Source organism: Pleurodeles waltl, chromosome 6, assembly GCF_031143425.1.
Source record: "Pleurodeles waltl isolate 20211129_DDA chromosome 6, aPleWal1.hap1.20221129, whole genome shotgun sequence".
Lineage (NCBI taxonomy): Eukaryota > Metazoa > Chordata > Amphibia > Caudata > Salamandridae > Pleurodeles > Pleurodeles waltl.
Genome location: NC_090445.1, coordinates 1,721,575,403 through 1,721,589,958, shown reverse-complemented (window position 1 = coordinate 1,721,589,958; position 14,556 = coordinate 1,721,575,403). Strand labels below are relative to the sequence as shown.

The following is a 14,556-nucleotide window of genomic DNA, read 5'->3' as shown; positions in this document are numbered from 1 at the left end:
TCCCAGAGCACTTGTTAGAACCAAAAGTGCAATTATTTTGAAGAGCCATTTTTCAAAAAAAGAAAGTATTATTAACCTATAAAGAAGGCTGTATAGGTAAAGTTTCACTTTTGCTTAAAAAAAAAAAAAAAAAAAAAAAAAGGAGACAAATTTGAAATGCAGAAAGAGTCACTATAAATAACACAGTGACAAGACAACTATTTGGCGAAGGATTTCCTCCGAGTCCCACTCGGATCCTTGCACTGATGCACATGTCACTGCCAGGGCATGCTGGGACACTAGTGGAATACTCTTCCTTACAGGACCTGTCGCAGTTTACTCAGCCTCTCGGGCTTCCTCCTCCTAGGCTACATTGTCCCCGTCGTCTACCATCCTTCCTTAAAAAAAGGTTACTGAAAGAGTTTTCTCTTCACTATTTTGAGACTCCTCTGCATTTGAAATAGTATATTTTCTATCGAAAGTAGGTGAAAATATAGACAATTATACGCTGTAAAAATACTCTGCAATAAAAAATAGTTTGAAAAAGGGCAGAATATGGATATATTTTGGTAAAAATTGCTCCAGGATCCTGCATCTAGGTGGGACAATTCAGTGCTTACGAACAGTAAGGGATCTCCTGGAGGAAAAGAGTTCAATGAAGGACTTGAATGTGAAAGCAAAGAAATGGAGAGGAAAATAAGGACAGAAAGCAAACAGGGTCAGATGATAGAGAGGAAACAGAAAATAGGAGGGAGACCGCTGAGAACAAGGTAGAAAGATAAGGTAGACGACCATAAGCAGGTAAAGGAGAACGAGGGGACGAGAGATGCCCTTAGTATACTCAGAAGGACCACACTCTCACCTTCTTGCGGTTCTCCTCAGGCATGAAGTAGCGGTTGCTCTTCTCAATTTTCTCTTGGTTTCCAGCCTTCTTGTAGTCGCGGGCCAAGTCGCGCACTTTGCGCTTGTACTCCAGTTCTTTCTTCTCCTGTTCGGTCAGCTCGTGCTCTGCAAAGAGGTACTCATCGTCCGCGATCTCCGCCTCCAGATCTTCCAGCTTGTCCTGCTCACGCTTATTCAGATATTCCCGTCGTGACTTCTTACGGAGCTCTGGCACCTGTGTGAGATAAAAGTGGTGCAGGGAACAGAAGCGGTAACTTATCAGGCCCCATGAAAGCACAATGAAGGAACCACTAGCTGCGCCCAATAAGTACAGCACCGGAAGGCCTTCTCCCCAGATCATAGGGCGGACAGGGGTACTGTGCAGCTGTCGTTTCAAGAGGCATGCCAAGGCCGGGGATACCACTGAACTATTCAAAAGTACCAAAGACTCCAACTTGAAATTTGACTCTCTTGATGTGTTTGGATAATATCATAAACAGAAATATCGTGGGACAGAATATTGTGTAAAAAATATTGAGGAGAACACCACTTTGAAGGTTATTTTCTATGGGTGAGTAAAGTTTTACTATCAATAAGCCTACATGTATCTACCTTGATGATATATCTTCAAAGTACGCAGATCCGGAGTTACGAACAGTAGATCTATACCTACCTATCTGCACTTACCGTCTCACTATCTTCTCCTCAAAACTTTTTACATAATATTCTGTCCACACGATATTTGTGTTTCCGATATTATGACACTGATCCCGCCTCTGGGGGTAGTGAGTTGGAACACTTAAAAGGTTAACCTAAGAGGTCGTCCTCAGTTAGTCACTCAGATACAGTACAACAGTCAAATAATCAATACAGGCCAATGTCCGGGCAGAACTTCAACTAGGAGAACACACAAGTCGACAACTGAATAAAGCTGTAAAATGATGTTCAACCAAACATTAGAATATTCTAGCACAAGCCACGGTCAGCTCCCACCCCCTAAATGTGGTTACAGCTCTTTCACCAACAACATTACTGTGTACTACGGCCCCATATCCATCACGTTGTGAGTAACCTGTCCACCAAACTCCAAACCAGGCCCCTAGTTGTGACGAGCAGCACTGCACGTGTGGACAGAAGTGCTGCTGGTCTGTGTGGTCATTTACAACAGACTAACCACCAAAACAACCTGCTGCATGTACCAGACAGACCAGAACCCCAGCCAAAGAAACAAGGGCGAGACACGTGGCGCAGTGCAGCCAAAGGCTCACCATTTTCTTGCGATCTTCTTCAGCCAGTTTCAGCCGCTTCTGAGACTCTTCGTAGGCCTGAGGGTAAAAATCAAATATTTGAGTCAGTATATCGGAGCTGAAGGCACAGTCATGGAATCAGTACACATCAGCAATAAATCAAAGCAATACATTAGGGAGGGGGATCTTATATATTTACACCTCTTATCCACTTACGGCAGCAAATTCCTAACCTATTTTTTCCTCCAGGTTATTTTTTTCTTTCCTAAATCATCTGTGCCACTTTCCATCTCTCCAGAAACCAGCCGGGTCTGAGCTGTTTTGTCTGTTCATCCAACAACCAACGTCACCCACAGACCACGAACTAAGGACATTTCCGTGGACACGCCTCCAAACACCATCTTCTAAATTGGCAGTGTTCTGCCCATTCAAATCATGTTAGGCCCTGCCTCAACAGCTGCTAATCTCTCGCATTCAAAACACTCCCAAATTCAATTTCCACCTTCCATTCCCCAATCTGCACCTTCTTGTCTGAGCGCTCCACAATGTTGCGAGTTTTCTCCTTGTCTTTCTTCTTAATCCGCTCGGCGAAGGCGTCTCGCTCCTCCAGGTCTCGAAGACGCTCACGATCCTCCTTCTCCCACTCATCCTCGGAGTCTACTGGCGCAGGTGGAGGTGATCGACTGCTTCTGTGGGTGGAGAGGCAAAGGGGACATTAAATGTGGGAACAACTGGGTATTGTGAGAGACTACAGAAACCAGAATGGGAGCTATGCAAAGAATGCCACAAAGTGAGCGCGGCGCCCGCTCCTACAAGACTTCAGAGACAATGATGCCGTAAGAGTGCATAAGGTATTGCTGTTCCCGCAGAAAACAGACACAACGACCTGTTGTGAAGCAAATCACAACTTTATCTGCTCATGTGCACCAGGGGTCCTGCTCCCAGCACAGATGTATGCTCCAGTGATGTGGAAGAGGCTTCTATGCCTCAGCACATGACCTCAAATAACACACAGTTACTACTTTGGTTACATGTCCTACAAGATACAAACATGCTTCCCTTCCTTACGAAGTACTGAGATTCACCCCCATTTAATTTTACTTGAAGGATACACTATAATCTTTGTTCTTTTCTATCTCATGGAGATCACATATTTCTTCTCACTTGAACAAGAATGAATGACTTACTCCTCTACTTCCACCTCACTCTCTGACGACGCCTCCTTCCTCTTCCTCAGCTGTTTGAGTTGCTTCTTCTCTGCCCGTCGCTTGCGTTTGCGCTCAGTGGCCTCATCCTCACTCTCTTCGCTCTCTTCAAGCAATGTGTACATGCGGTTCTTCTGTTGTATGGCCAGTGCCTCCCTCTCTGCTGCCCGGGCTGGGCGCTCCACCACCTGCTTCCGGGGGATCTACAAGAAGATGAAGTTGGGCTCATGCAGTGGATGAACTTGCAAAGAAGTCTAACATCTACCCATTGCACAACAGAAAATGTATGGCCTGTAGCTAACTGTATAAAGAGACACTGCATGCCCCATGTACAGTTTATCACTATAGATGCAGAAAGTGCATGCCATTCCCTATGTGTGTCCTACAGCTCAATAATGCATGCCGTATCTGGAGATCTCGAAGTGCATAACACATGGCCTTCATGAGCTCCTACCACTCAATGTTCCATGGGATGAAGACGCTCTATAAGCAGGCACAGAATACCCTGTATGTCTGTCCGCAACCAGATATTGGTATTTTAGAATGTGGCGCTACAGCTAAATGTTGTATGTTTTATATGCGTCTCCTAATAACATATACTACGTGTCGCATGTGTAGATGCACAAGCAGATACTGGGAGCCTTGAATGTGGTGTAACAGCTCAATGATGTATGGTCGGTATGCGTCTCCTAGAAGCGTACACTGCATGTCCTAGACATAGTTACACAAGCAGATAGTACATATCCTGTATGTTGATACACAAGCAGAAACTGAGTGCCTTGAATGAGATGCTACATTAGTATGCTATGTCCATACACGTCCTCTAATAGCGTATAGTGCATGTGACATATGGAGATACTCAGTACCTTGAATGTGATGCTACAGCAGAATGTTATGTCCGTATGTGTCCTCTAATAGCGTATAATGCAGATACACAAGCAGATACTAAGGGCCTTGAACGTGTTGCTACAGCAGAATGTTATATGTGTGTATGTGTCGTATGATGCATGTCACATTTGAAGTTACTCAAGCAGATACTAGGGCCTTGAATGTGATGCTACATTAGTATGCTATGTCCATACACGTCCTCTAATAGCGTATAGTGCATGACACAAGCAGATACTCTGTGCCTTGAATGTGATGCTACAGCAGAATGTTATGTCTGTATGTGTAGTCTAACAGCGTATACTGCATGTCACATATGCAGATACACAAACAGATACTCAGTGCCCTGAATGTGATGCCATAGCAAATGTTACGTCTGTGTGTGTCATCTAATAGTGTATAATGCATGCCACATATGCAGATACACAAGCAGATACTAAGGGCCTTGAATGCGATGCTACAGCAGAATGTTATGTCTGTATGTGCCTCCTAATAAAATACACTGAGTTTCCCATGTGTAGATACACAAGCAGATACTCAGTGCCTTGAATGTGATGCGACCTGAAAATTTTATATGTCTGTATGCGTCGCCTCATAATGTATACATGTAGATACACAAGCAGATACTCAGTGCCTTGAATGTGATGCTAAAGCAGAATATTATGTATGTATGTGTGGTCTAATAGCGTATAATGCATGTCACATCTGCAGATACTAAGGGCTGTGAATGTGATGCTATAGTTGAATGATGTATGTTCTGTTTTTGACTCTTTGAAGCGTACACTGCATGTCCCATACATAAACAAGTAGATAGTACATATCCTGTATGTTGATAAACGAGCAGATACTGCAGGTCATGAATGTAGTCTTACAACTCAGTAATGCTTGCCTTGTCTGCCACCCTAGAGGCATATACTGCATGCCCCATACTGCGATCCACAAGTAGATACAGCATGTCCTGATTGTGCACATGCAAGTCGATAATATGTGCCCTTGATACGGCACATAAGCAGCTATCCCATGCCCTGTATGTGGATCTATGAGGATGCTGTATACGCTATATGTGAATACAGAAGAGGGTGATGAGGGTGATGAGGGCATTTCCATACTTGCCCTTTGTTTGTAGCTACAACACAAACATTTGCCCTGTTTGCCTTCTGTAACAGGATACTCTGCATATCCTGCATGCAAGCTGTGGGAATAATGAGGAGCACTGCTCCGCTACTCACCGGTAATCTTACTACTCTGAGAATCATGGGAGCGATTGAAGTACAGCCCCGGTACTCACCGGTAATCTTACTACTCCGAGAATCATGGGAGCGATTGAAGTACTGCCCTGGTACTCACCGGTAACCTTACTACTCCGAGAATCATGGGAGCGATTGAAGTACTGCCCCGGTACTCACCGGTAACCTTACTACTCCGAGAATCATGGGAGCGATTGAAGTACTGCCCCGGTTACTTACCAGTAATCTTACTACTCTAAGTCTCGTGGGAGCAGTGGGGAGTAACTCGGGGACTACCTCTTCGTCTGTCTTCCTGTGGTGAGGAAGACATTGACTCAAAGTAAAGAAAATGTTACTTACCAGTAGACATCTGTTCGTGGCATGTAGTGCTGTAGATTCACATGATATACATAAGCTCATCATCTAGTGTTGGGTTCGGAGTGATACATTTTGTTTTCTTAGAAGAAGCTTTTGGAGTCATGAGACTGAGTGACTCCTCCTCTTGGTAATACTGTGCATGGGCATCAAGCCCCTTGTTAGATTTTTTTCTCCGCAGGTGGGATAGTGAAGTAGTGAAAAGAGAGTAGGGTAGAAACGATGTCCGAGCACTTTATCTACATATGTACAATATCTACATGTTAAAAAAATTGCAACCGCCACACACGCCTGTGAGAAAGTAGCCTCTTTCTAGCCTTGTTACCCCCACTTTTGGCCTGTTTGTGAGTGTATGTCAGGGTGTTTTCACTGTCTCATTGGGATCCTGCTGGCCAGGGCCCAGTGCTCATAGTGAAGGCCCTATGTTGTCAGTATGTTTGTTATGTGTCACTGGGACCCTGCTAGCCAGGACCCCAGTGCTCATAAGTTTGAGGCCTATATGTGTGTGTTCCCTGTGTGATGCCTAACTGTCTCACTGAGGCTCTGCTAACCAGAACCTCAGTGGTTATGCTCTCTCTGCTTTCCAAATTTGTCACTAACAGGCTAGTGACTAAATTTACCAATTCACATTGGCATACTGGTACACCCATATAATTCCCTAGTATATGGTACTGGGGTACCCAGGGTATTGGGGTTCCAGGAGATCCCTATGGGCTGCAGCATTTCTTTTGCCACCCATAGGGAGCTCTGACAATTCTTACACAGCCCTGCCACTGCAGCCTGAGTGAAATAACGTCCACGTCATTTCACAGCCATTTTACACTGCACTTAAGTAACTTATAAGTCACCTATATGTCTAACCTTCACCTGGTGAAGGTTGGGTGCAAAGTTACTTAGTGTGTGGACGCCCTGGCACTAGCCAAGGTGCCTCCACATCGTTCAGGGCAAATTCCCCGGACTTTGTGAGTGCGGGGACACCATTACACGTGTGCACTGTACATAGGTCACTACCTATGTACAGCGTCACAATGGTAACTCCGAACATGGCCATGTAACATGTCTAAGATCATGGAATTGTACCCCCAATGCCATTCTGGCATTGTGGGGAGAATTCCATGATCCCCCGGGTCTCTAGCACAGAACCCGGGTGCTGCCAAACTGCCTTTACAGGGTTTGCACTGCAGCTGCTGCCAACCCCTCAGACAGGTTTCTGCCCCCCTGGGGTCCAGGCAGCCCTGGCGGGCATAACAAAGGATTTCCTCTGAGAGAGGGTGTGACACCCTCTCCCTCTGGAAATAGGTGTGAAGGCTGGTGAAGAGTAGCCTCCCGCAGCCTCTGGAAATGCTTTGATGGGTACAGATGCTGCCCATCTCTGCATAAGCCAGTCTACACCGGTTTAGGGATCCCTGAGCCCTGCTCTGGCGCGAAACTGGACAAAGGAAAGGGGAGTGACCACTCTCCTGACCTGCACCTCCCAGGGGAGGTGCCCAGAGCTCCTCCAGTGTGCCCCAGACCTCTGCCATCTTGGATTCAGGAGGTGTTGCTGGCACACTGGACTGCTCTGAGTGGCCAGTGCCAGCAGGTGACGTCGGAGACTCACTCTGATAGGCTCTTACCTCTCTTAGTAGCCAATCCTCCTTCCTAGGTAGCCAAACCTCCTTTTCTGGCTTCAGTCCAAGTTTGGTGGAGGTAAGTCCTTGCCTCCCCACGCTAGACTGCATTGCTGGGTACTGCGTGATTTGCAGCTGCTCCGGCTCCTGTGCACTCTTCCAGGATTTCCTTCGTTCACAGCCGAGCCTGGGTCCCCAACACTCTAACCTGCAGTGCACAACCTTCTGAGTTGTCCTCCGGCGTAGTGGGACTCCCTTTTCTCACTTCGGGTGGACTCCGGTTCACTCCTCTTCTAAGTGCCTGATCCGGTACTTCTGCGGGTGCTGCCTGCTTCTGTGAGGGCTCCCTGACTTGCTGCGCCCCCCCTCTGTCTCCTCATCCAAGTAGCGACATCCTGGTCCCTCCTGGGCCACAGCAGCATCCAAAAACCCTAACCGCAACCCTTTCAGCTAGCAAGGCTTGTTTGCGGTCTTTCTGCGTGGGAACAGCTCTGCAAGCTTCTTCACGGCGTGGGACATCCATCCTCCAAAGGGGAAGTTTCTAGTCCTCTTCGTTCTTGCAAAACACCAAGCTTCTTCCATCCGGTGGCAGCTTCCTTGCACCCTCAGCTGGCATTTCATGGGCTCCTGCCCACTCTCGACACTGTTGCGACTCTTGGACTTGGTCCCCTTGTCTTACAGGTACTCCGGTCCGGAAATCCACTGTTGTTGCATTGCTGGTGTTGGTTTTCCTTGCAGAATCCCCCTATCACGACTTCTGTGCTCTCTGGGGTTGTAGGTGCATTTTACACCTACCTTACAGGGTTTTGGGGTGGGCTATTTTTCTAACCCTCACTGTTTTCTTACAGTCCCAGCGACCCTCTACAAGCTCACAAAGGTTTGGGGTCCATTCGTGGTTCGACTCCACTTTTGGAGTATATGGTTTGTGTTGCCCCATACCTATGTGCTCCTATTGCAATCTATTGTAACTTTACACTGCTTGCATTACTTTCTTTTGCTATTACTGCATAATTTTGGTATTGTGTACATATATCTTGTGTATATTTGGCATCCTCATACTGAGGGTACTCCCTGAGATACTTTTGGCATATTGTTATAAAAATAAAGTACCTTTATTTTTAGTATATCTGTGTATTGTGTTTTCTTATGATATTGTGCATATGACACCAGTGGTATAGTAGGAGCTTTGCATGTCTCCTAGTTCAGCCTAAGCTGCTCTGCTAAGCTACCTTTTTCTATCAGCCTAAGCTGCTAGACACCTCTTCTACACTAGTATGGGATAACTGGACCTGGCACAAGGTGTAAGTACCTCTGGTACCCACTACAAGCCAGGCCAGCCTCCTACAACGCCCGGGGAGGGTGCATGTGAATCTACAGCACTACATGCCACAAACAGATTTCTACTGGTAAGTAACATTTTCCGTTTGATGGCATGTGTGGCTGTAGATACACATGCTGTGCATAGATTGTAAAGCAGTCCCTCCATGAAGCGGTGGCTCACGTGTGGGACTTACAATTGTTGGAAAGAGGTTTTTTTAAGTGCAGCTTGGCCAACATTTGCCTGTTGACGTACAAATACATCTACACAATGTTTAGTATAGTTATGCGGGGTAGACCATATAGCTGCTTTACAAATGTCTGCTATAGGCATGTTATCTAAAGAAGCCATAGATGCACCTTTCTTTTAAGTGGAGTGTGCTCTAGGTAGTGTAGGCAATTGTTGTTTGGCTTTATCACAGCATGTTTGAATACATGTGACTATCCATCCAGCTATACCTGCTTTAGATATAGGCTCTCCTTTAAGAGGCATTGGAAAAAAAAACACAAAGTTTTTTTTTTAAGTCTTTGGTTCTGTCTATATTATACATAAGAGCCCTCTTAACGTCAAGAGCGTATAGAGAACTTTCCGTTACAGAATCTGGTTGGGGAAAGAAAACTGGTAATTCCATGGACGGATTGATATGAAATTGTGAAACTACTTTTGGATTCGTTTGTAATACCAGTTTGCCCTTGTGAATTTGGAATAAAGGTTCTTCCAGGGTTTAAGCATGGAGCTCTCTCACATGTCTAAGGGAAATGATAGCGACTAAAAAGGCTACTTTCCATGACAGGAATTGTAAATAACAGGAGTGCAGTGGCTCAAAAAGGTGACCCATAAGTCTTCTGAGAACAATGTTAAGATTCCAGGATGAGTCTGGAGGAATCCTCAGTGGAATGGTTCTTTTAAGTCCTTCCATAAATGCCTTAATAACGGGAACCCTAAAAAAAGAAGCATGCTGTCTGTTTTGAAGATATGCAGCTATAGCTGCTAAATGAAGGTGAATGGATGTGTAAGCTAAATTAGCTTTTTGTGAATGCAGTAACAGATTCTCTTGAACCATTGGCTTGAAAGGGTCAATGTTTTTTGACTGGCAATAGCAAAAAATACGTTTCCACTTTCCTGCATAACATTGTCTACCTGTGGGTCTACGTGCTCCTTTAAGAATGTCCATATATTCTTGTGGTAGATGTAAATACCCAAATTCTATGACCTTGACCTCAGGAGCCGTATCCTGAGGTCATAGAATACTGAGAGATCCAGAGGTGTTGTGAACTATGGTTGACGTGCCCATGTAGGGGCTACCAGGATCATGGTGAGGGAAGATTGTCTGAGCTTCCTAACTAGAAAGGGAATGAGTGGAAGAAGGGGATGTGCACTGACTGCAAGCCTGCAATTGACACCAGACACTGCCCTGAGCCTGTGCCTCACCTTGTTCTGCTACCTCCATTGCAGCCCAAACAATTTTCTTCTGCACACATTGCACCACACAGCCCGTTCCTCACCTTGTCCTGCTACCCACACTGCGTATTTAAAAAGCCTGATCCTTGCACTTACTGCACAAATGATTTCCTCCCCAGTGAAAGACCTTCTCTGCACGCCTACCTTGCTCCAGAGCTCACTGCAAAACTGGCGAACCTTCTCATCCACCTCCAAAGTGCCAGTCTCCTGCAGTCTTCTTGCCAAATCCTCGGGGCCTGCACTCCGGCACGCTGTGCCCACAAAGAACTGTGCCACATGCCGGTCACTCAGCCCTAGAAGGCTGTGGAGCTGGTCCTTCACCCAGGCTTCAGCTGCTTCCATGGCTATGGCCAATCAGCAACCTTCAACTCACAGGCCAGGGATGCACCTCAGGCTTGTCAGTCAATCAGAGGTCGTTCCTGAAAATAAGAAGCACAAGCGATGGTCAGAACGACCAAAAAAAACAAGGAGAGCTACACAGGCGAAGCCTTTGTACATATCCAGAACATGCTGCTATAGCAGCATAATTTTACTTTAAAGTGGACAATGCAATGACCCTGCATCTTGCTCCAGTCACCACTGCTTTATTGACTGCACTTCCATGGTGTCCTTTGGGCCCCAGGAGTTCACGGGGTGACATGTTAGACCAGACAGGCTTTTTAAACACGGAGTCTGGCAGCAGACCTTTTCTATTAATCGTCAGAGAACGCTGCAGCCCCAGAGCTTCCATAGCAAGGTGACCAACATATTAGGTTATTTCATTAGCAAGAGGCTCGGGTATGGGTGAATGAAAGTATATACAGGAAAGTATATGCAAAAATTGTAAATAAAAAGAGCTCACAAATTGAAATCCAATCATCATTTCCTTCTTAAACATTAGAGGAATTTAGCTTTAAGAAGAGATAATACTGACATTCTCACCAGGAAAGAGACAGACGGAAGTAAACTGAAATGTATTCTAAAAGAATCCTCAAGGAACAACTTTTTGATAGAATAATCAATTAGATAATGTCTAGAGTAAAGGAATGGCCCAAGATTCTGTATTCGGTCAGGATATCGAAGACTAGGTCTTGTCTTCACCCTCTTAAAAGTTTGACTTAAGTTTAAAAAGAATTGATGGGTACATAAAGAAAGCATCAGTGACCAGCTTACAGTCTACTAGGAAACCACAAGATACCAAGACAGTCATAAGGGAGAAATGTGGATAAGATTTTAGCTAGGTGTTCTCAATTTGTATAATTAGCTTTTTCTTAATAATGGAAACTTTCTGGAATATTATTATTCAATACTATACGTAATTACACAAAATGCAAATCCTGCACTAAGTGCAATTTTCTAGGATGGAATGCATCTTAGTGTCCATTTTGGGTGGGAAGATGCGTTTTGTAATTAAAAAAAAAATAGCATCATAAACTCAAGTTGCACGGACAACAGCGTTCTTGACTTTCTCATTGTTCCTGCACTACAATTTTGCCACAAATGCAGCAGAATTACACACTGTGGCATAATGTTCAAAATTGTGCATCACAAGTGTAGTACGAAACTACAAAAGTTATGCTACTATAATTTAAATTTCACCCAGGCCTTACTATAAACTGATGGAATGCTGTGAAGGTAGAAAAAGGGTGAGTTAGCTAGAAAACAAAAGATATTATTGATAAGCAAATGTGCTATAGAGTAGAAAGCAGATTAGAGCTATAGCGACACCTAACAATGAGCGCCTGATTTGTTTGTATAGGAGGGTCAAAGCAAATGTATTGCTTGCAATTTCTAGATAAGTGAGAGGTTAACAAGTGTATAGGCTACTGTGTTTTTTATAACAACTATACATGACATATGGGGTTGCCCTGTGTTCCTCAGAACCAGGGTCAATTTCAGAACATCGGGTAGTGGTTCAGTCGGATCAATTGGCAAACAAACCTTTACTGCTTTTGGACTTGTACAACTGACAGGCTCCCCACCCCCTTCGGGTCAAACAATGTGCCAAGGAAACACGTGCACATGAGCAAAAGGTTGAATCAATAACTACATGTATCTGGTCTCCACACGATATATTACAATTAGGAGGAGACAACTCAAAGGGGCTCCCACTGAAGACGGGTTATGTGAAGCACAGATCTGCTGGACACTCCTGGGAGTTTGCAGCATTGGAAGGCGGGTCCTGCCACCGGCTCCAGCGGAGCACAGAGGTGCCCTCCCGCCCCCGGGTGCAGCGTGGGGGCAGCAGAGAGGCTCCCCCTTCTTACCCCTGCACCCCGGGGCCGCTCCCTGCACCCCGACACCCCGGGGCCGCTCCCTGCACCCCGCTCCCTGCACCCCGAGGCCGCTCCCTGCACCCCGGGGCCGCTCCCTGCACCCCGACACCCCGGGGCCGCTCCCTGCACCCCGGGGCCGCTCCCTGCACCCCGAGGCCGCTCCCTGCACCCCGACACCCCAGGGCCGCTCCCTGCACCCCGAGGCCGCTCCCTGCACCCCGAGGCCGCTCCCTGCACCCCGACACCCCAGGGCCGCTCCCTGCACCCCGCTCCCTGCACCCCGAGGCCGCCCCCTGCACCCCGACACCCCAGGGCCGCTCCCTGCACCCCGGGGCCGCTCCCTGCACCCCGAGGCCGCTCCCTGCACCCCGGGGCCGCTCCCTGCACCCCGAGGCCGCTCCCTGCACCCCGGGGCCGCTCCCTGCACCCCGGGGCCGCTCCCTGCACCCCGGGGCCGCTCCCTGCACCCCGGGGCCGCCCCCTGCACCCCGAGGCCGCTCCCTGCACCCCGAGGCCGCCCCCTGCACCCCGACACCCCAGGGCCGCTCCCTGCACCCCGGGGCCGCTCCCTGCACCCCGAGGCCGCTCCCTGCACCCCGGGGCCGCTCCCTGCACCCCGAGGCCGCTCCCTGCACCCCGGGGCCGCTCCCTGCACCCCGAGGCCGCTCCCTGCACCCCGGGGCCGCTCCCTGCACCCCGAGGCCGCTCCCTGCACCCCGGGGCCGCTCCCTGCACCCCGGGGCCGCTCCCTGCACCCCGAGGCCGCTCCCTGCACCCCGGCACCCCGGGGCCGCTCCCTGCACCCCGAGGCCGCTCCCTGCACCCCGAGGCCGCTCCCTGCACCCCGGGGCCGCTCCCTGCACCCCGAGGCCGCTCCCTGCACCCCGCACCCCGGGGCCGCTCCCTGCACCCCGGGGCCGCTCCCTGCACCCCGACACCCCGGGGCCGCTCCCTGCACCCCGACACCCCGGGGCCGCTCCCTGCACCCCGAGGCCGCTCCCTGCACCCCGAGGCCGCTCCCTGCACCCCGAGGCCGCTCCCTGCACCCCGACACCCCGGGGCCGCTCCCTGCACCCCGAGGCCGCTCCCTGCACCCCGGGGCCGCTCCCTGCACCCCGAGGCCGCTCCCTGCACCCCGGGGCCGCTCCCTGCACCCCGGGGCCGCTCCCTGCACCCCGGGGCCGCTCCCTGCACCCCGAGGCCGCTCCCTGCACCCCGAGGCCGCTCCCTGCACCCCGAGGCCGCTCCCTGCACCCCGACACCCCGGGGCCGCTCCCTGCACCCCGAGGCCGCTCCCTGCACCCCGGGGCCGCTCCCTGCACCCCGAGGCCGCTCCCTGCACCCCGGGGCCGCTCCCTGCACCCCGGGGCCGCTCCCTGCACCCCGAGGCCGGGCTGCCGCCACCTAAGCAATGACAGCGAGGCGCTCCCGGCGCAGGAGCACCTACCATCCAACTGATAGTGAAGACATTCACTCAACAGAGAGGCGGGCTGCTCCTCCGCGGGCGCCGGGGCGCCGGGGCACCCCCCCCCCTCCGCCGTGCCTGGCACTGCCCGGGAACCGGCGTCTAAAGTGCCCTGGCACAGGGGACCCAGCTCAGGAAGTAAACACAAGCGTCCATGCTGGATGTCCCGCCCCGAAGGCGGGACTCTGAGGGAGCTGACCCGAGAGCCTCGCCCTCATTGGCTCTCAAGAGGTCACGCTCCTCACCCCGCCCCCACGCAGGGAATGACACCACAGAACCTCGCCCTCATTGGCTCTCACGAGTCCAGGCTACTCATCCCGCCCCCACGCTGGGATTGACACCAGAGAGCTTCGCCCTCATTGGCTCGATCCTTCGGCGGAACGATCCGTCTGCACCAATAAGCAGAGGCAACGGAAGCGGCAGGTACCTCAAGGGCAGCCTGACGGCTGATCCGCGCTGGTCCCTCCGGGGCGCGCAGAAAGCTGGTGCCCGGGGTGGAGGCGCCGCCGCCCAGGTCCCGGAGCTGGCAACCCACCGAAACAGTCTCACTGAACCGCCTCTGGGGTGAATCTTCCGTTTCCGGTCTCAGCATAGGCGGGGCTGCGGCAATTAAAAAACAAGCACAAACGACCGTAGAAAGAAGCCCGA

General features: G+C 49.7%; 2 protein-coding genes across 2 annotated transcripts in view; one reads left to right on the top strand and one right to left on the bottom strand.

The window, feature by feature from the left end:
* The window catches only part of DHX16 (DEAH-box helicase 16), a 180,709-nt gene extending 166,617 nt beyond the window's left edge, over nucleotides 1-14,092 (bottom strand). The window contains exons 1-6 of the mRNA XM_069241954.1: nucleotides 13,891-14,092; nucleotides 10,333-10,607; nucleotides 3,296-3,516; nucleotides 2,632-2,797; nucleotides 2,130-2,186; nucleotides 842-1,096 (exon numbers count right to left, since the gene is read on the bottom strand). Coding sequence (XP_069098055.1) covers nucleotides 842-1,096; nucleotides 2,130-2,186; nucleotides 2,632-2,797; nucleotides 3,296-3,516; nucleotides 10,333-10,530 — 897 coding nt within the window. The 5' untranslated portion in view covers nucleotides 10,531-10,607; nucleotides 13,891-14,092. The remainder of the gene's footprint in view (nucleotides 1-841; nucleotides 1,097-2,129; nucleotides 2,187-2,631; nucleotides 2,798-3,295; nucleotides 3,517-10,332; nucleotides 10,608-13,890) is intronic.
* On the top strand, nucleotides 12,218-13,858 carry LOC138301843 (basic proline-rich protein-like). Its single transcript, XM_069242340.1, has one exon. It carries the CDS (start codon nucleotides 12,218-12,220, stop codon nucleotides 13,856-13,858), a length of 1,641 nt encoding a protein of 546 aa, XP_069098441.1.
* Nucleotides 14,093-14,556: the final 464 nt, after the last annotated feature.